At 36.6% G+C, this 23,715-nt stretch overlaps 1 protein-coding gene across 4 annotated transcripts in view; it reads right to left on the reverse strand.

Moving 5' to 3' along the window:
• Positions 1-23,715, reverse strand: part of RSF1 (remodeling and spacing factor 1) — a 155,320-nt gene that overhangs the window by 29,066 nt on the left and 102,539 nt on the right. For 3 of the 4 annotated variants that reach the window (XM_060605525.2, XM_060605528.3, XM_060605527.3), the window contains exons 6-7: positions 3,018-4,783; positions 1,084-1,290 (exon numbers count right to left, since the gene is read on the reverse strand). In XM_060605525.2, coding sequence (XP_060461508.1) covers positions 1,084-1,290; positions 3,018-4,783 — 1,973 coding nt within the window. The remainder of the gene's footprint in view (positions 1-1,083; positions 1,291-3,017; positions 4,784-23,715) is intronic. The other variant, XM_060605526.2, reaches the window with a different exon arrangement.

The following is a 23,715-nucleotide window of genomic DNA, read 5'->3' on the forward strand; positions in this document are numbered from 1 at the left end:
AAAAGAACAAGTAAACCACAAATAACTTTAAACTAGCACATACTAGAGGTCAGGAATTGTGGTAGGTCAACTTTACATAACTTACTAAAAACAGCCCTCAAAAGAAGTATGTGGTATTATTTTCATTTTATAACAAAGAAATTAAGATACAAACTAGAGCACCTAATAAGGGGTGAAAGCAGGACCTCCATCCAAGTGTGTCCTGCTCCAATGCTTTTCCCATTACCCCACAGAGCTTTCTAGGAAAAAGAGTCTTGGAGAACTACCTCGGATGAATTTTCCAAACTTTAATGGATTCCAAAAAGTTTCTGCTAAACAAAATTCTACCTACGTGGAACCATCTTTCTTTACTTTTCTTTCTACTTAGTAGTTGGAAATTGCCTCTCAAGTCAGATCTATTAAAAAAAAAAAAAAAAAGGCTGGTTGTATAGAATGGGGCATTCATTTACAAGAGTGTTTCTTCAACAGGCTCTCTAGAAAGCACTTATGAACTGCAAAAAATATATAAACAGGTTAGGAACTGGTTTTCCTGATTTAGGCTATCTTTGAAGAACTTCCTGGGTAAGAAAGTACCATGTAAATCTCACTATTCTTCTGAATATATATGGTCTATAATTTATCTTCTTAATTGTTTGTTTTTTTTTTTTTCTTTAAGACTGCCTATTTCCCAAAGTGTAAAGCCCTACTAGGTTACTACTTGACTTAAATGTTTCCACAGAAGGCACTAAGGCCATTAGGCCTTCTTTAAAGTTGGCACTTCAGAAATATCATTATGAATTAACTGAAAGGGAAAGAAGAAACATTTAAAGAAAAAGAAGAGAATAAACATATTTGACTAATTCACTGATTGTGAGAAGAGGTTAAGAGTGTATCCTTAAGTAGAGGAAATAGCAATATATAAACCAAGTAGAATGAAAGCAGAATTGGGTTATTATTTGAGAAACAAAGATTATTTTGTACACATAAGTTGCGCAGCAATAAAAAAATTTCAAATCATGATCAAACCTAGAAGAGTTAGACTGCCTTTGGGTAACCACAACATGCCAGTAAGATGAAGACTGTCCATTTAGATCAGGTACATACTAGTTCAGGATGGTTTGGAAGGCCACATTTTTTGCACGGTTCATCATCATCTGCTAGGATGGCTTCTTCGCTTTCTTTTTCTTCCTCTTCTTCTGAAGCTGCAGATGATTTTTCACTGTCCGACCCTTCACTTTCATCATTGCTAGAATATTTCCACCTGCCACGTGTTCGAGAACCAGTCCATCGAACTTTGCCTTTGGGTTTTACCTTGTATAAAATTAAAAATTGGGATAATTTGGTATAATGAGAACGTTAAAAAACAAACTTCTGATTATATGTCCATGTTTAGTCAATATATAAGAAGAAAAGGAAAATTATTATATCCTTATCACAGATCTACCTACTATTAAATTTTGGTACATATTTTCATAATTTATTCTATTTTTGTTGGAGGGGATTATAATTAACATTCTCTCTTTTAAATATTTTCCCTAGTGAAAAAATATTATTTACATCACTGTAGATGACTGTATATGATATGCCATCACATAGCTGTATTTATCTAATCTCTTACTAGACAGACATTTAGGTAGTTTCCCAGTTTTTCACTTTCATAAAAAATGGGTCCTTCTAAATATAAATTTTTACAAACCTCTGTGGTTAGGATAAATTCCTTGAAGAGGATTCTGGGTCAAAGGCCATGCACATTTTAAAGGCTCTATTTATAATAGAGCACTGACTATATTCTCACATATTGTTAACATAAAAATTTAAATTCCCATATTAGAGGTGAATGTAAAATTTTTTATAGGTCAGAACTGCATATAAAAATCCTGACAAATATTGAAATATTATTCAGAGAATAAGTTTATAATGTTGTAAACTGCTTTTTTACTCCCTGGTTTCACAGTCTTTTAATTCATATTTCAGTTCATTCCTATAGTATAAGTCCCCATCAAAGACCAAAATAATTCTAACAACAGAAGGGGAAATTATTTTTAAGAATTAAAATTTCAGTATTTTAGGGAAGAAAGGATCACTTACTGTGAAGAACAATCTGATCACTTAAATAAATTAAAAACAAAAGTAGCACTTTTAATTATAACAAACTCCTATAAACGTGCCAAAGACTTGTCAAGGTCTGGCTTAAAAAGAAGAGTTATAGGAAAAAGAATTCTGGCTTCTAAGACTAATGATTAAAATGGGGGAAAATAGATACTCTTATACTTAGTAATGAGAGGGTATACGAACGGGGCCTTTTGGGGAGGGCAATGTGGCAACAGCTATCAAAACTTAAAATACACATGCCCCTTGACCCAGCAATGCCAATTCTAGGAGTCTATTCTAAAGAAATACTCACTTATGTCCAAAAGGATCTTCAATGCAGCATTGCCTGTAATAGTGAAAAATTGGAAACAACCTAAATGTCAATCAATAAGGGAGTGGTTAATAAACTGAGGTACATCCACACTATGGAATACTATGTAGCCATCAATAACCAAAAGGTAGACTACATGTACAGACATGGAAAGAGTTCAGAGACACACTGATAAGTGAAACATTCACAGAAAAATGAACATATTCGATTTAATTTATTGTTTCAGTGAATGGGTAAATATTTATGAACATACCAATGAATGTATGGAAAAAGAACTGGAAAGAGATGTTACAAGTGTTTCTATTAACAGTGTGTATGGGGTATTTTTAGTTTTCAATCCTACAGGCTGGGTATCACCTACAGTTTACATAGAAAATATATTCCCGTAATGCCTGTAACAGAGAAAAAATTTAAAAGATGACAAGATTGTATAGTCCGAAAATTTAATGTCTGTTGACAACTATTGAGAAAAGACAACACAGACAAAGGAAGAAAGATACCTTTTTTTTTTTTTTAAAGTTCTCTTTGAATGACTTCTGTTTAGCCAAACCAAGAGTTACATTTAGACCCAATTATTTCTAATAAAAATTAAAACTTGAAATAGGAGAAATTTTACCTTGCTTACTTTAGAATTTGTATCCTTCTCTGTTTTTTTCAAATTTTCTTTTTTGTCTGCTTTCTGCGAAGCTGCTGACTCTTCTTCCACTTCATCTTCTCCTTCCCCTCTTTTTTTATCAGCTTTCTGATCTCTGATCTCAGCCACTTTTGCTGTGGGTCTAGATATTCTTGGAGACCGCCTCAAGGTACGACCTACGTTTGTTTTCTCTTCTTCCTTTTCTGTTTTCTCTTGCTTGGTTTCTGGTTCTAGAATTTGAGGAGGAGAATCTGGCTTCTTCTTCCGACTGGATATCCTAATTGTTAATTTGATGCCCTCTTTCTGCCTTTCAGAGGTTATCTCTGTGTTTTCTGAGGCAGTGGTTTCTTCCTCAGGAATCAACTTATATTTAAATTTGCTTTTTTGCATAGAACCCTTTGTCTCAGAAGGATCCTCTGTGCCAGAGGTCTGGGCATTGTCCAGATTATCCGTTTCTACCTTTGTGGATTCAGAATCCTTTTTTAAAATTTCTGGGTCTGTTTTTTCCAGGGAATGACCTTCAATGGAACTTGTACTCTGACATTCTACCACTTCTTTTTCTGAGGCTAACTTCTCACAGTGGTCAGTCATGTTAGACGGTGCAGAAGTTTCCGCTGCCTCAGGAGAGACTGACTTTACTGATTCTAGAGTATACTTCGGAACCTCCTCTGGTATTGGACTCAATCTTTGTGTGTCCTTATCAAGAAAAGTTTTTTTGGACTTCTCTAACTTTTCAAGACATTCTAGGACTGGTGGGCGCTTATCCTTTTTACTTTTGGGAGACTTCTCGTCAACCTTCAGGGTACAAGATTCAGTGGCAGATAAAGCAGTTTTCAAAGAGAGATCCTTTGCCATCTCAGAAGTCTCAAGAGAGATTTCCATTTCTGGAGGACCACTTTCCTCTAACTGTCCTTTTTGATTCTGGGTCTCTAAGACTGATACTGAATTATCTGCATCTTTCCCTACAGGGACCACTTCCTTCTCAAGATCACCTATTTTCATATTCGTTATGACAGAATTTAAGGACTCTGCTCCATTTCCCTCCATGATGACGCTCCTGTCTTTAGAGGGGCTACAGCTATCTTCCTTTGTATCATAAAACTTTGTCTCCATTTGTTCTGTTTTAAAATTTGGAGTTACCTTTTCATCACTAACTTCTCCATTTACCAGTTGTTTCCCTTCATGACCCAAAATAGTGATTGTGGAGATCCTTTTACAAGTCTCTTCCTCTTGTTTTATTTCATCTTTCAAAAACTCTTTTGTTGGAGTAACAGATTTACACAAAGGTCCTTTGATTGGACTGTCAAAATCATCACTCAGTTTAATTTCTCGTTTTTTTAGTGGTATCTTGGCCTGCTGGTCATTTTTAAGTTTCTCAGTTTCTTCAGTCGACTTCTCAGTGATCTCTTGAGAAGACCTGACACTGCCACCGAACTCTAGCCTCTCTGGCTCTAGCTTCTCTGTGCTACTTTTGGTATCTTTCGGATCTGCTCTAAATTCCTTAACTTCAACTTTAGTGGGTTTGACATTTTCCTTGAAGGAATCGCTTTCTTCTTTAATAATCCTTTTATCCTCACTTTCTGGCAAAGGTTTTTCTAGCTTGACTATGACGGGCAGTTTCACAAGTTCCTTTTCATCCTCCTTTTCTACTTTCACAGTAGCCTCTTCCAGAGCACTGGGTGTAGAGCAGGTTTCTGAATTTATTGGCTGCTCTTCACTTTTCATCTTTTCATTTTCCTTCTGGTCCTCTAAAAATCAGGAAAAGATTTACATAAATCTAAGCATTCAATATTATAAAACATAAGAGGGTAAATATAATATATATTCCCACTTGCAATTTTTGCTCTTAAAAAGAGGTGGTTTGTCAATGGACATTTGACCAAAAACTAAAACAAAAACAAGAAACCTCAAATCTGACAGTGAAGGAAATGACCAAACTCTGAAGCACAACTTCTAAATATTAAGAAACAGTTACTCAGGGGCACCTGGGTGGCTCAGTCGGTTGAGCATCCAGTTGATTTTGGCTCAGGTTATGATCGCAACAGTTTTATGAGTTCGAGCCCTGCGCTGGGCTCTACACTGCCCTAGCTGCACAGAGTCTGCTTGGGCTTCTCCCTCCCTCTCTGCTCCTCCCCTGTTTGTGCTCCGTCTCACAATAAATAAGTAAACTTAACAAAAAAAAAAAAAAAAAAAAGAAAGAAAAAAAAATAAAAATAAACAATTATTCAGAAAGCTTCAGGTTTATGCTTTATACTTTTAGCTTCAGTGTTCTCAATGGAATGAAAATGTTTATACAATTCAAATAATTTATTCAAGCTCAAGTGATGGCTCAAAAATATGAACTAAAAATACTACATAAAACATTTCCAAAAGACCATATTTGTTTTAAAAAGTGACAAATGTTCTTCCTTGCAAGTCAGTGAGGACTTCATTTCAGAGAGGTAACATGAGCATGGCAGTGGGAAAATGTTTGTTTTATGCTTTATACAGATTATAAAAGTAACACAATTCTGTACAGAAAATGAAACATATGCCCACAAAAAGAATAAAATGTCCACAATACTCATCCCCAGAGGCAATCACTATTAATATTTGAGGTTACTTCATTCCAGTGTTGTGTATTTTTGACAAAGTTGGGATCACATTGCCTCATTTTTTCATTGAAACATTAGCACTTTATGATATTTAATGCCTTTTACAGAAATCAGACTTAATTATATAATACTCCTCAATGTGGTTATATTACAATTTACTTTATCAAATGCCATTAGTTAACATTTCAGAAATTAATATGTTATAAACTATGTATGTTTATCATCAATTCCTCTTTTTACCTTAATTGGCTATGTATTTGTAACTTTTATGGAGTACTCAATAGTGCAAAAACCGTATTTGGTAAAGAGCAGAACCTCTAAATGGGATTACAGAGATTGCATACACAATGTAAACCAGTGCTCAGAGAATTTGAGCAGAGTGTTTTCAGAGAATTCATTAACTACTAATTTTACCTACACTTCCCATTATTTCACACTATCCTTACAACTAAAACAAAACAAAACAAAACAAAACAAACCTTAGCTCTAAATGAAGTTTTAGCAAAGTAGTAATTTTTTGGTAATGTTTATTTACTTATTTTTGAGAGAGAGCAAGCAGGGAAGGAGCAGAGAGGAAGAGAGAGAATCCCAAGCAGTCCCCACACTCAGTGCAGAGCCCAATGCAGGGCTCGATTTCATGAAACGCGAGATCATGACCTGAGCTGAGCCAAGAGTCAGACACTTAACCGACTGAGCTGCCCAGGCGCCCCAGAAAAGTAGTAATTTTTATAGATGATTTTGCACACATTATGCCAAGTTGATAAGCCAGTATTACAATGTATTTCATAGGTATAAAATGGAACACATAGAAGCGATATGAAGACATGTGTTTTAAAAAAAGAATGCAGTATCTTTAAAAGAGTTAATATTTTAATTATAAATCACTATTTCCTTTACTTCATTCATGTTACAAACAAACCATTCAAGAACTACCAAGAAACATTCAGAACCTGAGAACAGAGTATCAGTATTGCTCTTCCCCCTCTACATTGTCATTGATTTAATGTAAGCATTCCACTAGGGAAATTAAAGACATGACAATAGTGATCTAATTTGTGTGTCTTCTTCCCACTGATAAAGTAGCCTTAGTAAATTCCTGATCATTGAGATAGGTTAGCATATCAGGAAATCTAATTAAATGAACATCTTGGTTAACAATTAAAATACTGATTACAATTTTAAAAAATAACTTCAAGTTGGGGCCCCTAGGTGGCTCAATCAGTTGAGTGTCCGACTTCAGCTCAGGTCATGATCTCGTGGTTTGTGGGTTCAAGCCCCATATTGGGCTTGCTTCTGTCACTGCGGAGCCCACTTCGGGGACAGAGGACCCCCATCTCTGTGCCCCTTCCCAGCTGTGCTCTCTCTCAAAAATAAACATAAAAAAAAAAAATCTTAAAAAAAAAAAAAAACACTTCAACTTAACACTAAGGGTTTATTAAACACAAACTAATATTCTTCTATATGTTTTTGTTCAGAAAACAACTCAGGATTTCACTGTGGCTCTGACCCAAGGTAAAAGGACACTGTATTTTTTGGGGGGGGATGGTGAAGGAGAAAGATCTCCTCCATTATTTGAAATGATTCCAATTTGGTAACAACATGACAGAAGAAACTGAGGGAATAACACTAATAGTTCAAGGCTCCCAGGTTCACGAATCCTAATTCACTTGGTGGTAGATTTTGTGTATGTCTCAAAACAAACTCTGCTCCTCATTTCTTCATTTATAAATAAAGCAGCTGAAAAATTATACTTCACTGGCTTATATTTCTCCTAACCCCAAAATGTTAAATTCTTAGTATTTCTGTGTTTGGCTCAGTTCTTTTCAGACATGAAAACAATGATTACTCTAGCTCTCCTAGATTACATGGATATATCCCTAAAACCACAGAGAAAACAGAATCATGACAGAATATGAACCTCCAAGCACAATCATAACTGGTAAAAAGATCATTCAGTTATATAAGCATTTTCCCAAAGTTTTCTCAAAAAGAAACTATAAAAGAGATGCAAATGAATTTCAGAGACATAAAATTTAAACAAACAAAACTTAGGGAAAAACTCACTTTAAAATCACAATCCCGCAGCAACACTGTTTGTCAAACAAGTTACTTCAAGAGAAGCATTATCTATTGCAGGTTTTTAAAGTGATTCATTCATTTACTCAACAAATATTTACTGATCAGCTATTGTGTGCTTTCCCAAACATCCCAACCACAATCACTATGGGATAGAACATTGGATGTTCTATAAAAGTTAACTATAAAGGACATCGCTAAGTATTTATCCAGTACAGACCTATCCCTTCTATTGAGCTTCACTGTATTGTGCTTTTGCAGATACTGCATTTTGTTCAAATTGAAGGTTTGTGGCAACCTTGCCTCGAGCAAGTCTATTGGTGCCATTTTTCCAAAAGCATTTGCTCACTTCATGTCTCTGTCACATTTTGGTAAATCTCACAATATTTCATTATTATTATATTTTTTATAGTGATCTGTGATCAGTGCTCATTTGATGTTACACTGTAATTGCTTTGGGGCTCCATGAATCACACCCATTTAAGATGGCAAACTTAACTGATAAGTGTGTGTGTTCTGACTACTCTACCAAACGGCCATTTCTTCTTCTCTTTCCTTCTCTTTGGGCCATCCCATTTCCTGAGACACACCAATGCTGAAATTAGGCCAGTTAATAACCTTACAATGGTCTTTAAGTGTTCCAGTGAAAGAAAGAGTCACATATCTCTCAAATTAAATCAAAAGCTAGAAATGATTAAGCTTAGCGAGTATGGCACATCAAAAGCCGAGACAGGTCAACAACGAGGTCTCTTACACCAAACAGTGGGTCAACTTATGAATACAAAAGAAAAGTCCTTGAAAGAAATTAAAAGTGCCACTCCAGAGAACATACAAATGATAAAAAAGGAAAACAGCCTATTGTTGATATGGAGAAAGTTTTAACGGTCTGGACAGAAGATCAAACCAGCCACAATATTCCCTTAATCCAAAGTCTAACCACAGTAAGGCCTAACTCTCCTCAATTCTATGAAGGCTGAGAGAGGTGAAGAAGCTGCAGAGGCTCTTGAAGAGGCTGGTTCATGAGGTTTAAGGAAAGAAGCTGTGGACACAGAACATAAAGATGCAAGGCAAAGCAGTAAATGCTGATACAGAAGCTATAGCCAGTTATCCAAAAGACATAGCTAAGACAATTCATGAAGGTGGCCACACCAAACCACAGATTTTCAATGCAGATAAAATAAGCCTTAATGGAAGAAGGTGCCATGTAGGACTTTAATAGCTAGAGAGAAGTCAATGCCAGGCTTCAAAGCTTCAAAGGACAGGATGACTCTCTTGTTAGGGGCTAATACAATTGGTGACTTTTAAGTTGTTCATTTACCCTTCTGAGAATCACAGGGCCCTTGAGAATTATGCTAAATCTACTCTGCCTGTGCTCCACGAATGGTACAACAAAGCCTGGATGAAAGCACATGGCTTGCAACATGGTTTCCTGAATACTTTAAGACCACTATTGAGACCAACTGTTCAGGAAAAAAAGATTCCTTTCAAAGTATTACTGCTCACTGACAACGCACCTGGTCACCCAAGAGCACTGATGGAGATGTACAAGATGGATGTTGTTTTCATGCCTTCTGACACACATCCATTCTGCAGCCTAGGGATCAAGTTATCATTTTCACTTTCAAGGCTTATTATTTAAGAAATACATTTCATAAAGCTATAGTGGCCACAGACACTGATTAAAGAAAACTGAAAACCTTCTGGCAAGGATTCACCATTCTAAATGCCATGAAAAACATTTGTGACTCATGCGAAGAAGTCAAAATATCAACATAAACAAGTCCTCGTAAGTGACTGAGGGGTTTAAGACTTCTGTGGAAGAAGTAACTGCACACACGGTAGAAAGAGCAAGACGACTAGAATGACAAGTGGAGCCTAAAGATGGGACTGAATTGCTATAACCTCATATTAAAATTTGAACAGATGAGGACCAGCTTCTCATGGATGAGCAAAGAAAGTGGTTTCTTGAGATGGAATCTACTCCTGGTGAAGATGCTGTGAAGATTGTCGAAATGATACAAAGGATTCAGAATGTTACATAAACAAAGCTGATAAAGCAGTATCAGAGCTTGGGAGGATTGACTCCAATTTTGAAAAAATTTTACTGTGGGTAAAAGGCAATCAAACAGCATCACATGCTATAGGGAGACTGTTCATGAAAGGAAGAGTTAATTGATGTGACCAACTTTATTCTTGTCTCATCGAAGAAACTGCCACAGTCGTCCCAACTTTCAGCAACCACCACCCTGATCAGTCAACAGCCATCAACATCAAGGCAAGACCCTTCACCAGCACAAAGCTTACAACTCACTGAAAGCTCAGATGGTGGTTAGCACTTCTTAGCAATAAAGTATTTTTGAACTAAGGTAGGTACATTGTTTTTATAGATATAATGCTGCTGCACACTTAATAAGACTACAGTATAGTGTAAACATAACTTTTATATGGGCTGGGAAACCAAAAAATTGTTTTGATTCATTTTATTATGATATTTGCTTTGCTGGGGTGGTCTGGAACCAAACCTGCAGTATTACCAAGGTATGCTTTTACCTGTTTCCTCTTCTTTCTTACTAACAAAACTGTGCTTTCGTTCAGAAGGTGCTTGCCTCTTCAGATACCTTATAGCTAGGAGACATATGATCCAGTTCTGACCAAAGAGATGCATGAGGAAGTCTACTGGGTGAGATTTACAGGATTCAGCTGAACTATGCCTTCTGCCCTTTCTCCTTTCTATCTAGAATCCTGGAGAGGGCGCAATCAAAGCCACATGCTAAGGATGGCAGACTAGGAAGGGTGTTTAGGCTTAACCAGACCTGGATTACTGACTACCTGACTTTTTATTATAAGAAAAAAACCCCAACTCTGTTTGAACAAACATATAGCCAAATACAATCATGTCTGACACATTTTCCTTTCACTTTTGCTTTCTATTACCTTTCCTTTTCCATACTCACCAAAAATTATCCATATCCACCTAATATATATTGGGCTTGTCATCTGTTGGGTGATAAAGGGGTAACTAATCCCTGATGAGGCTTAATTTCTTTATAATCCTCCTCTTCTAAGCCAAGACTTGAGAACTGTTTAAATAGCATAGTAGTTTCAGAGTCTGCTCAAATCTTTTATACCTATGGTAAATTAACACAAACACTTTAAAGAGCAAGCTAGAAATATCCACTCTAAAGCTTCAAGAAATACACTTTATAATAGAATAGTTCTGCTTATAGAAAGTATACTTACATACACTATACAGAAAAATAAACATGAGTATTTGTTGTAGCACTGCTATAAAACTGCAAATTTGAAATAACCTAAAGATCCTTCAAATAGGAGAATGAATAACCACTATATAGCAAAAATAGAAAAGAAACAGGGGCACTTGGATGGCACAGACGATTAAGTGTCCAACTTCAGCTCAGGTCACAATCTCATGGTTTGTGGTATCAAGCCCTGCATCAGGCTCCGCCTGGATGGGATTCTCTCTCTCTTTGCCCCTCCCCGACTTGCACATGTGCTCTCACTCACTCACTCACTCACTCACTAAATAGAATGATGAGTGAAAATAGCAAGCTGCAAAAGGACAGGTAACATGATACTGTTCGCAGAAGCTATAAAATGCACAAAATTATGCTATATACTGATATGGCTACATACATATGTACCAAAATCATAAATATGTATATGTGAATGATTTATAGGTCTGTGGCCATACCCAGAAAAGGAAGGAGAAGGAATGGAACGGAATATGAAGGGAAATATTGTTTCTATAACATTTTTAATCAAAACAAATTCGAGCAATATGTAAGTTTTATACTATGTTCTGTTTATTTGAACTATTTCATTAAAAATTAAGAAAATATGAGGGGTGCCTGAATGGCTCAGTAGGTTAAGCATCTGACTTCAGCTCAGGTCATGATTTCATGTTTCATGAGCAGAGAGCTAGATCAGCTACTGGGGATATAGAAAGGAATAAGATGGGTAGTACAGTAAATTCATGGTCACCAGCTATCCCTGAGACACTGACACTGCCCAATAACCTTCCTACTTCTCTAGCAGTAACTATTTCAGTGTTTTTCACTATCCTCAGACTTGCAATCTCTCTGCTATGTCTACATTTTCAGATGATTCTGTCCTTCATTTCACAGAGAAAACAGAAGCCATGGGGCAGAAGCTCCTTCTCATCACCAGACTTACAAACCTATTCCTGTTAAAACAGAGATGGTATTTTAAGCTAAGGCCAATCCTTCCACCTATGTTTTGGATCTCATCTCTTCCAGTCTACTCAGAAAGGGCGTTAAAAACTGTCCTCATCACACTTGTTTTAATGAGATCTCCGTGGCTGTCTTATGCCAAATAGAAAGAAGGCCAAAGACAGAAACAAGAATATTTGGGGATTATTTCAGGAGAATTCAGTATAAAATCTTTTCAGGGAGATCTCATTTTATTCAGACTAAAAAACAACATTCTCAATAAACCACAAGGCCCTATACAACCTCCATACCCCTCTCCCCCATCTCCCATAGCCTGACCTCCCTAACCTCACTCCCTCCTGTATGACAATTACCCCTCACTCATTCTGCTTCGGCTGTATTACTCACCTTGCTATAAAACAGGAGACAACAAATTTATTCTGTAAAGGGTCAGCCGGTAAATATTTTAGTCTGTGTAGCAACTACTCAACTCTACCTTTGTAGTATGAAGCAACTATGGACAGTAAGATACTAAAAGAATAAATAGATTCTAATTAACCAGATTAGCAGGCCAGATTTGGCCTGCAGTCCCTAGTCTGCCAATCCCTGCTCTAACATATTATGTATGTTAGACCCACCTCAGGGTCTTGCATTTGTTTCTGTCTGCTTTCCTTGGGTATCTGCATGGCTTACTCTTCCAGACCCTTTAGTTTTTACTCAAGTGTCACATTTTCAGTGAGTCCTTTTCTAGGCTCCCAGTCTAAAGCTACACCCTCCCTCTTCCCCCAAATTATTTTCCTTCTATAGCTCCTTATCAATATCATCAAACACACCATGTATTTATTATTTTGACTTATTGTCTACCTCCCCATACTATGTAAGTGTCATGAAGGCTAAAAGTCGACTGATTTTGTTCACAGATTTATTCCCAGTACCAAAAATAATGCAGGATACATACCATGTACTCAATAAATAAATGCTGATTGGAATGAATAAATGAAATATTACAGGTAAAATATCAACCATGCCTACGAGAGGAATATATTTTTGCAACTGAAGTATTTTGACAAAGAAAGTTTTCACCATTTTAAAGACGTGTTAAGATTTTACAGTTTCCAAAAGGGGCTCAAAATAATGCAAGTATCATTTGATATCATCAACATGTACCTAATGGACAAAACAGGAGATGCCTGTGCTAAAATATCAATAGTACCATTTTACTACATGCTAAAGGGATATGAATTGGGGCCAATTCTTTTATTCTTTAAAAATTACATGGAAGATATCAAAGGCTTTTTTATGATTAAGTATAACAAAATAAAGAAAGCCACACAAAACAAAAGCACAGATTAAATTATTAGAAGGCAAACAGGAAATAGAACCTTGCCAGATATTCTCCAAGCCCTACACATTCCTTTCCCCAAGAATTCCCTCTCCCTACGAAGAATAAAGTAACCATTAATCTGACTTTTATATTAATCATTTCCTTGTTTTAGTTTTACCTGTGTGTTCTTTTCTTTTTCATGTCTCTTTAATCTCCTCTTGTCCCCTCCATCTTTTATTTTTCTTGCAGTTTATTTGTCACTGAATCATTTGTCCTATCATTTCTGCATTATGCTGACTGTACTCCCCTGCTCCTCTGTCCTTTTTGTCCCTTGAATTGTCATTCTGATCTATAGTCTTCATCAGATTCAAGTTCAATTTCTGTGGCAAAACTACTTCACTGATGATGTATTCTTTACCAAAAGGCATTAGTGTCTGATTTTATTCTTTTTATGAGGTTAATAGATACTGATGTTCCCTAAAACCTTTATCAGGAATTGCAAAATGAGGATATTTCCATTCTATCATTCTTCCATCAATGACTTGTTGGAATAAATTCTATAAACTTTACTAATTCACTATTTTGCTATACAATGGTACAATTCATACAGAAAAGGCAGGATGAATGATTCTTTTCATTATTTAACAATTTTCAAAATAATAACTTGGTCTCCACTGACATTCTCCAAAGGTAACCAATTTTTCTTTTAGTGTCATAATGAAATCATGGATTTAAGATATATTCAATTATACTTTAATCCATTATAAGTATTATTCTTGTTGATGCTTAAATTGTCCTGTCTTTGGCAGTGAAAATCTCTTTAAGACCTCTTTAAGTTGGCTCCTGAATCTTTTTGACAGGACTCTGATAACATCCATACTATCTGGAATGACAAGATGTTTCTCGGCTCAGAATTGGTGGGAAACTATTTTCACAACCGCAATCCAGGTGTTAAGGCTGCTCACTACTGTTGGGTTGGCCACCGTTTCTAAGTCTTTTCAGTGGACAGAACTACCAAAGACATGCATATATTTTTTAATAAAAATAACTCATGAGTTAATGAACTAGAATTTAAAAAAAATTTAAGGGGCACCTGGGTGGCTCAGCCGGTTAAGCATCTGATTGTTGGTATGTTAAGCATTTGATTGTTGGTATCGGCTCAGGTCACTATCTCATGGTCGTGAGATCGAGCTCAAATCGGGCTCTGTGCTGACAGTGTGGAGTCAGCTTGGGATTCCCTCTCTCCCTGTCTCTCAAAGTAAACAAACAAATAAACAAATAAATATGTGAGGGGAAAACCTCATGAATTCATAATGATATTTCAGGGTTTCCTTAATCTCTTCTATCTTACATCTTATTTCTCCTGCTCCACCTGTACCCCCAGAGAATCTTGGTTTTAAAGGATACCATGGATGATATAATTAAAATAAAGTATTTTTTCCTCACGTTATATATAAAACATTCTCAGAATAACAATATTGACATCATCATCAAAGTGATTTATTAAAAAGTCAAGAAGTGCTTGTACTCTTCCCATTCTTTCTCCATTTGTTGTCTGACTATAGCTCCATTGTCAAAACACATAGCCATTAAAGACTACACATTCTTTCTCGTTTCTGTCATTTAGATTTAGCTAGATGTAACTACAAATTTAAAGCTCACCCAACATCCTTTTTAAAATCTTTGAAATAATTTTAGACATACAGATATGTTACAAAAATAGTTCTAGTACTTTCACTCTGTTTTTCCTAAAGTTAAGAACCTACATGTTCCATAGTATAATTATCAAAACCAGGAAATTAACATCAGTAAAATACTATTAATTAAACAGATTTTATTTAAATTTTGCCAGTTTTCCCCCCAATATCTTTTCTGTTTAAGGTTTCAGGTCTCATTTTGTTCTTATGTTCTTGCCTCCTCCAATCTTTGTTCCTCATTCTTTCCCTGTTTCTTCTAACTTTGACACAATTTATAGAATACCTCTTAATTTGGGCTTTTAATTTTTAATTAAAAAATTTTAATATTTGTTTTTGAGAGAGACAGAGTATGTATGAGTGGGGGAGGGGCAGAGACGAAGACACAGAATCTGAAGCTGGCTACAGGATCTGAGTTGTCATCACAGAGCCCGACACAAGCCCTGAACTCATGAGCCCTGAGATCATGACCTGAGCAGAAGTCAGATGCTCAATCGACTGAGCCACCCAGGTGCCCCAATTTGGGCTTTTAAATGTTTTCTTAAAATTACACATTTTTGACAAAAATTCCATAAGAGATGCTGTATATTACACCAGAGAATACATGATGTTAATACTTCAATCACTTGGTTAAGGTTCTGTTGGCTGGTTATGCTATTGTAAAATTACCATTTTTCTTTTTCTAACAGGTAAAGCATCTTGGGAAGATGCTTTGAAATTATGCTAATACTCCTCCACAAACTATAAACGACTGATTTTAGCATCTGTCAGAGAGCTTGCCTATAACAATGATTATTGTAGTGTTTCCACACTGGTGATTTTTTATTTCCCTCATTCCTTCTACATTAATTAACTAATATTTGTCTGCAGGGAAAAGCTATCCCTTCACTTCTATTTATTTATTTATGCAATTATGTATTTATAGAAGTAGAAACTTATGGGCATTTATTTAAATCTATGGTTTAAATCTATCTATCAGTATATTTGCAGCTAAAACAGTTTCTGCTTTCACCACTGGGTGCTCTTTCTGGTTGGCACCTGCGTCTTACTGATATGCCCAAATTCTTTTTTGAGCACCTCTTTAGTTTCTCGCATTCTAAAATGTCCCGGGTTCATCTTGTATTTTCTCTGCCCATCACCAGAATCAGTCTAAGGAGCACTGGTTCTTTTTATTGGAGAATGATTTTTTGAAATAAAAATCTAGAGGCTAAAATAGTGCTCACTGCTACTGGGGCATCATAGTTCTTAGATTACTCTCATAAACAGAGGTAGGAAACATACACATGAATATTAAGCCATACAAATGAACATATTTATATGTATTTTGACAACATACAGCACTGATATTGTGATAGTCATTCTGGCTATCCGAAGCTCGTTTGTTTGAAGATTTCTTAAGTACTGTTTTTTAATTTTTTAATGTTTGTTTTTGAGAGAGAGACAGAGACAGAGCGTGAGTGGGGGAGGGGCAGAGAGAGAGGGAGACACAGAATCTGAAGCAGGCTCCAGGCTCTGAGCTGTCAGCACAGAGCCTGACGCAGGGCCCAAACTCACAAGCCATGAGATCATGACCTGCCTGAACTGAAGTCAGCCGCTTAACTGATAGAGCCACTCAGGTGTCCCTGCTTGAAGATTTCTATAAAAAAGATTCATGGGAAAACAGACCTTAGACTTTGGTAAGTGTATCTGCAGTCTTTATGTGAAAGCTACTTTGGCTGGACATGAAGTCCCTGGGTCACATTTTTGTTGCCTCACACACGTTATGGCATTTTCTTCTATCATAAAGCATTGCTTTCAAATAGAGCGATGGCAGTCTGATTTTCTTTCCCCTATAAATCATGTGGTCGTTTTGCTTGGATAAACAAAGACTTTCTTTCTTCAAATCCCAATAATTTTACTGGAATATGTCCTGAAGTTGGGTGTTCTGGGTTGATTTTCCAAGGTATGCAGTGTCATTTCAATATACAGCCTAACAACTTTGTTTCAGGAGGTTTTGTTAAGCAGACTTTAGTATTTTTGTCTGTTCCCTTGCTCTGGTTTTCGTTTCCTTTATACTGGATGCTTGTTGATTTTCTTTCCTATCTTCAAATCCTTATTTCTTTCTGTCGAGTTTCATTAATTTTTCATTTTTTTCAATCTTTATTTTTGAGAGAGAGAGAGAGAGAGAGAGAGAGAGAGAGAGGGAACAGGGGCAGGGCAGAGAGAGAGACAGAGAGACAGAGAGACAGAGACAGAGAGAGAGAGAGAGAAAGAGAGAGAGAATCCAAAGCAGGCTACAGGCTCTAAGCTGTCAGCACAGAGCCTTGATGCAGGGTTGAATTCACAAACCAGGACATCATGAGCTGAGCTGAAGTTGGACGCTTAACTGATTGAGCCACCCAGGTACCCCTCTTCATTTCTTTTTGATTAAAAAAATAATACAGCTTTTCATTTGTTATTTTGTAAAGGCACTATCTTGTGTTTGTTCACTCTGACGTTCCTCCTAGATTTTTGAAAAATCTTGACTCTTCTGAGTTCTACCACCTATGAAGTTTTCACATTTTTATAGTTTCTATAGTTTTCACATTTTGAGGGAAAGTCTTTAGGATAAGCTTTCATTCGTGGCAGTGAGAGTATCCTGCTTCTTATTCCCTTTTGTTCTCATAATCCTATGGGATTTACTTTGATCCTTTTTAGTTGCTTATTTTTATGTCAAATAGATAGTTCTAATTTCATAGCTCTGGAGCTCCCCATCTGTTATTTTAGTGAGATATTCAAAACTAAAGTGATTTATTTAATGAGATCACCAAACTCTATTCCTCTCTCATACTTTTATTTGAAGTTTCTTTTTTGCATGTCTATATTGTCCCTGTCCTACTTAATTTTGATTCTATTCCTAGAAGTTTGGACAAAGCTCAGTGTTGAGTTTATTCTGGAAGGGAGCTTTGGCTGGAAAAGTTTGAGAACTCCTGAGGCCCATAGTACCCCAGCTCTTTTAAGAGCTTTGTTGCAGATACTGTCTATCATTTTTAACTTTTGCCACTGATAATATTCCTTTAATGAAGGAATCTATAAAGACTCAAAAACAATACCACTGCCATTTTCCAAAAACCAAGAATAATAACTTCAATTTTTCCTTTCTAATTCAAGTCACACCAAACTGAGAATGATTTCAATAGTCAATTGAATCATGAAGTTTCTTATGCTCTTCTCTTTCCCTCTCCAATAAGCACAAATCACTCACATAAGAAGCAACATAAAATAAAAATAAAATTAAATTAAAAATAAAAATAAAGAAATGTGAACTTCAGTGTATTTTGTCTTTTATCTTGACAATTTAAGTCAGGCCTGATGTAAAGAATGATGGTGACATAAAAATAGTACATTTTCTTTTATAAAGGGAACTGTTTAAGCTATTGAAATAAGGTGACAATAATACTTGTATTTATCTTGTCTCTCTGTACCTTTTTGGAGTGAAACAATATTTAAAAAGGTAATATAAATAGTGCACTATTTTGTGCTCGGTACAAGGACATTTTGACACTCATCCATAATCTCTAGATTAAACACCCATATCATACCAAAATATTTCTTCATAGCTGTAACAATTAGTACCCACCCGTTCTATGGAAGGGGTTACAAACTCTAATGGCCACAGGGGCCAGACAGATAATATAAATGAATAAAGTGGGCTGAAGGTAAGAAAAACAGAATGTTAGAAACATAAATAAATTCTGTATAAATTCTATAGCTCTTCATAGTGTTCTGTTGATACTAGTTTAGAAAGGCAAACTATGGGGCGCCTGGGTGGCTCAGTCGGTTAAGCGGCCGACTTCGGCTCAGGTCATGATCTTGCGGTCCGTGAGTTCGAGCCCTGCGTCAGGCTCTGTGCTGACAGCTCAGAACCTGAAGTCTGTTTCAGATTCTGTGTCTCCCTCTCTCTGACCCTCCCCTGTTCATGCTCTGTCTCTCCCTGTCCTAAAAATAAAACATTAAAAAAAAAAATTAAAAAAAAAAAAGAAAGGTAAACTAAACAGTACTAATTTTCCGTAAGTTTGAAGTTGGAGAACCTATTTCAGAATTCAAGCCATCATATCCATCTCTGAATACCAACTGCAGTTTAGGAAAGTGGGCCAGATTATTCCTTATCTACTACATTCCCTATTGAACCAAATTCATGAAAAACATGTGAATCAACTTATTAGTTGTATCCCAAGTATTTGAACTGTATTGCCAACCTGAATCTTTGAGAAGATATTAGTTGATAAGGTATGGATTTTTTTTTAACCTAAATGATATTAAAAAGTTATGATTCCCCCCACTCCCCAGAAAGTTTTCTTAGCACCACATCACAGCTAAGCCATCTACGGGCCACAGGTTAAGAAAAGCTTTTCTTCTTCTCCCGAGAATTTGACTGTTGGTTAAGTTCTACTCCCTTGGTTAACTAAAAAAACTGGAATGTCAACCAGACCATCACTAGGCAACAGTGCATATGTTATCAATGACCTCTAACTGATAAGATACATCTAAACTAAGAAAAAATATAAACACATGATGGGGATGTCATAGTTGGGGCACTCCTGAATGTAGGGACTCATCTATTTGGGCATGAGGACCACTGAATATATATAGCCTATAGAGTTTATTATAAGAGATACTGGCCTCTATGGAACATGAGGCCTTTAAGACAAAGCAGTTCCCACACCTATTCAATGTGAATCCCATATACTTGGTCCTGAAGTTGTCAGCGGGAAGAAGATTGCTCCTGGATTCGTGGATGGCCATATAAACTGCAACACAGACTGCAGCAAAGCCTAAACCTGTTGGCAAGCTGCTACTCCTGTTGGCAAGCTCTGTCTTACACTGATCTTAGTAGACTGATGCCAAGTGTGATCTGTAGTAGTCTTGTGGGTCCAAATGCTTAGTTGAACTGAAGATTCCTGCTGGGCACTTTAGATTATCAAACCTCATAGTGCAGAAAACTATTGCACTGTGTACATTCATTAAGCAAAAAAAAAAATTGATTCACCCAGAAGGCAGGCTTTAAGAGCTTATTCAGTTCAAATGGTTAATTACCATAACTGTGACATGTTTCACTTTAAATTTTTTATACAAAGAAACACTCAGGGGCACCTGGGTGGCTCAGTCGGTTAAGCATCCAACTTCAGCTCAGGTCATGATCTCACAGTCTGTGAGTTCGAGCCCCTCATTGGGCTCTGTGCTGACAGCTCAGAGCCTGGAGCCTGCTTCAGATTCTGTGTCTCCCTCTCTCTCTGCCCCTCCCCTGAAAAACATTTAAAACAAAATTCAAAGAAACACTCAGATAATAACACAGTGAAGTTCCATTCTTTTGTCTTTAAAATTGTGATGTGTTTACAAAATGTCATCACCACCAATTTAAGCTTTGTGTCAGACATTATGATCACAATGGTTAAAGAAGGATCAAATCTAGGTAACTTTTTCTTTCTTTCTTTCTTTCTTTCTTTCTTTCTTTCTTTCTTTCTTTCTCTTTCTTTCTTTTTCTGCCTCCCTCCCTCCCTCTTTTCTTCCTTCCTTCCTTCTTCCCTCCTTTCTTTCTTCCTTCCTCCTTCCCTCCCTCCCCCCTCTCTCTCTTTCTTTCTTCCTCCCTCTTTTCTTCCTTCCTTCCTTCCTTCCTCTCTCTCCCTTTCTCTTTCCTTCTTTCTCTCTCTCTTTCCTTCTTTCTCTCTTTCTCTCTCTCTTCCTTCCTTCCTTCCTCCCTTCCTCCTTTTCTCTTCCTTCCTTCCTTCCTTCCTTCCTCCCTCCCTCCCTCCTTTCTTTCTTTCTTTCTTTCCTTCCTTCCTTCCTCCCTCCCTCCTTTCTTTTCTTTCTTTCTTTCTTTCTTTCTTTCTTTCTTTCCTTCCTTCCTCCCTCCCTCTTTCTTTTCTTTCTTTCTTTCTTTCTTTCTTTCTTTCTTTCTTTCTTTCTTTCTGTCTGTCTGTAGGCTCCATGCTGAAGCTCCAATACGGGGCTTGAACTCATGACCCAGAGATCAAGACCTGAGCAGGGACTGAGTCAGATGCTTAACTGACTGAGCTACTCAGGCACACCTATTTTTTTTTTTTTTTTTTTTTTTTTTAAGTTTACTTATTTTGAGAGAGAGTGAGAGCAGCCATGAGCAGGGCTGAGAGAAAGGGAGAGAGAAAGAATCCCAAGCAGGCTCCACCTGAAGAGCTCTGAAAAGCTCCACCAATGCAGCACCGGAACCCATCAACGGTAAGCTCATGAGGTGAGTCGAAATCAAGAGTTGGACACTTAACTGAATGAGCCACCCAGGCACCCCAGATTTTATTTTTAAGTAATCTTTACAAGTAACATGGGGTTAAGAGATCAAGAGTCACATGCCCCTCCAGGCAAGCCAGCCAGGTGCCCCTACATTTAGATTTAAAACTTAAAAAAAAAAAAAAAAATTAATAAATAAAACTTTTCTCTCAATGTACAAAAAAGCCATCTCCTAAATTTGGACTCACTAAGGAACCATATTCAAATAAACTCTTGTCATTTAAAAAGACTCATAGATGCTACAAATAAATCACTAATATTTGTATTATATGTACATTTGCATAATATTAATATCTGTGCTTTCATCAGCTATGATACAAAATTTAACAAATGACTTAACTTCTTGTCCGTTTGTTCCTAGTAGTCTATTCACTATGAATTAAGAGTATTTGCAACTGTACTTATGTATGCAAATACTCAGTCTAGTTGGACACGTTTTTTGCTGGATCCAAACTCAACATTAAAAAAAAGGTTTTGGTACACATGTAGTATTTTTTCTTAAAAATATATAACTGCTCATCAACCAATTCAGACGGAATTGCTGAATCATTACATTGTACACCTGAAACTAATATTAACGCTATGTGATAACTGCACTGGAATGAAAAGAAAAGAAACAATCTCCATATATAACTGCTCATAATAGCATGAAGAAACACATCTTAAAATTTCAGTTCTCTCCGTCTTTCCCAATTTCTCGACCAGGTGTCTTTTCCATTACGCATCATATTACTGTGGACGGTTTCACAATACTACATGTATGGAGTGAATTATGTCCCTCCCTAAATTCATATGATAAAGCCCCAATCCCCAAATGTGGCTGTATTGGGAGACAGGGCCCTCAGTGAGGTAATTATTGTTAAATGATATCAAAAAGGTGGAGCCCTAATCCAAGAGGGCTGGTGCCCTTGTAAGAAAAGGGAAACACCAGATCACTCTCACCACACATACAAAATAGAAGAGGCCATGCGAGGGCACAGAAAGAAGGCAGCCATTTGTAAGCCAGGAAGGAAGCCCTCACCAGAAACTGAGTCAGCTGGCACCTCAATCGGGGACTTCTAGCCTCCCAAACTGTGAGAAAATAAATGTCTGCTGTTTAAGCCACCAAGCCTTATATTCTGTTATGGCAGACGGGGCAGACTAATACACTACACTAAGTTATGTTATTTTGCCATGTTGAATTTAAGCTTTATATCAGATACCATGTTAGTAATGGCTACAAGACAATCATCTGTAGCTTTCTTTACCTATTATAACTGTAGGAATTTTCTTCATTGTTGCAAACAAGGAGATTCTCCCATTTTCCTTTCTCTTCTTTTGTGTTTTTCATTATTTGATAGACACATGAATATAATATTTTTTTCACTTTATATCATAAGAAAGAAAAAATATAAGTACTCGGCTAAGCTGCTGAGACTAAGCCCAAGCTTAGGGGATGGAAGAGAGAACTAAGGTAAAGCAGAGAATGAGAATTCTAAGAAGGGTCAACCATTATTCAGGTACAGTCCATTGCTGATAGGCAAAAATAATGCTCCATAGTTACCAACTCTTCTAATTTCCAATTTTAAATGTTCACAGCAAATTCAAATTAAAAAATAAAAAAAGGACACAGATGAAAACATGTTTCCACAAAAATCTGTACATGGATGTTCACAGTAGCATTATTCATAACAGCCAAAAAGTGGAAACAAGTCAAATGTCCATCAACTAATAAATTAACAAATGTGGTATATCTATACAAGGAAATATTATTCATAATAAAGAATTAAGTGCTGATACATGCTACAACAAGGGTAGACCTTGAAAGTGAAAGAAGCAGCAGTTTTGCCATGCAAAAGAAGTCAGACACAAAAGGCCCTACGTCGTATGATTCCACTTATACGAAATGTTCAAACCACGTAAATCCACAGAGACAGAAAGTAGATTAGTGGCTTCTAGGGGTTAGGGGAAGATAAAAAATGGCAAGTGACTGCTTAATTAAGGTTACAGGGTTTCTTTATGGGATGATGGAAATGTTCTATAATTAGATGGTAGTTATGGTTGCACAACATTGTGAGTATATGTGAGTATACTAAAAACCACTGAATAGTACACTTCAAAATGGCAACTTTTACATTTATTAAAAACAAAACAAAAAACAAAGCAGCACTTGCTTTGGAAAAACGAAAACAAACATGTTTTCAGGCCAAATCAGACTTGCATGCTGCCAATCTACAATTTCAATTCTCTATTAAAGATTCTCAAATGATATTCTTTTTTTTTTTTTAATTTTTTTTTTAATGTTTATTTATTTTTGAGACAGAGAGAGACAGAGCATGAACAGGGGACGGTCAGAGAGAGAGGGAGACACAGAATCTGAAACAGGCTCCAGGCTCTGAGCTGTCAGCACAGAGCCTGATGCGGGGCTCGAACTCACAAACCGTGAGATCATGACCTGAGCCGAAGTCGGACGCTTAACCAACTGAGCCACCCAGGTGCCCCTCAAATGATATTCTTTACCCATTCTACATATAGGCAGAAGAG

This window comes from Panthera onca, chromosome D1, assembly GCF_046562875.1.
Source record: "Panthera onca isolate mPanOnc1 chromosome D1, mPanOnc1 haplotype 2, whole genome shotgun sequence".
NCBI lineage: Eukaryota > Metazoa > Chordata > Mammalia > Carnivora > Felidae > Panthera > Panthera onca.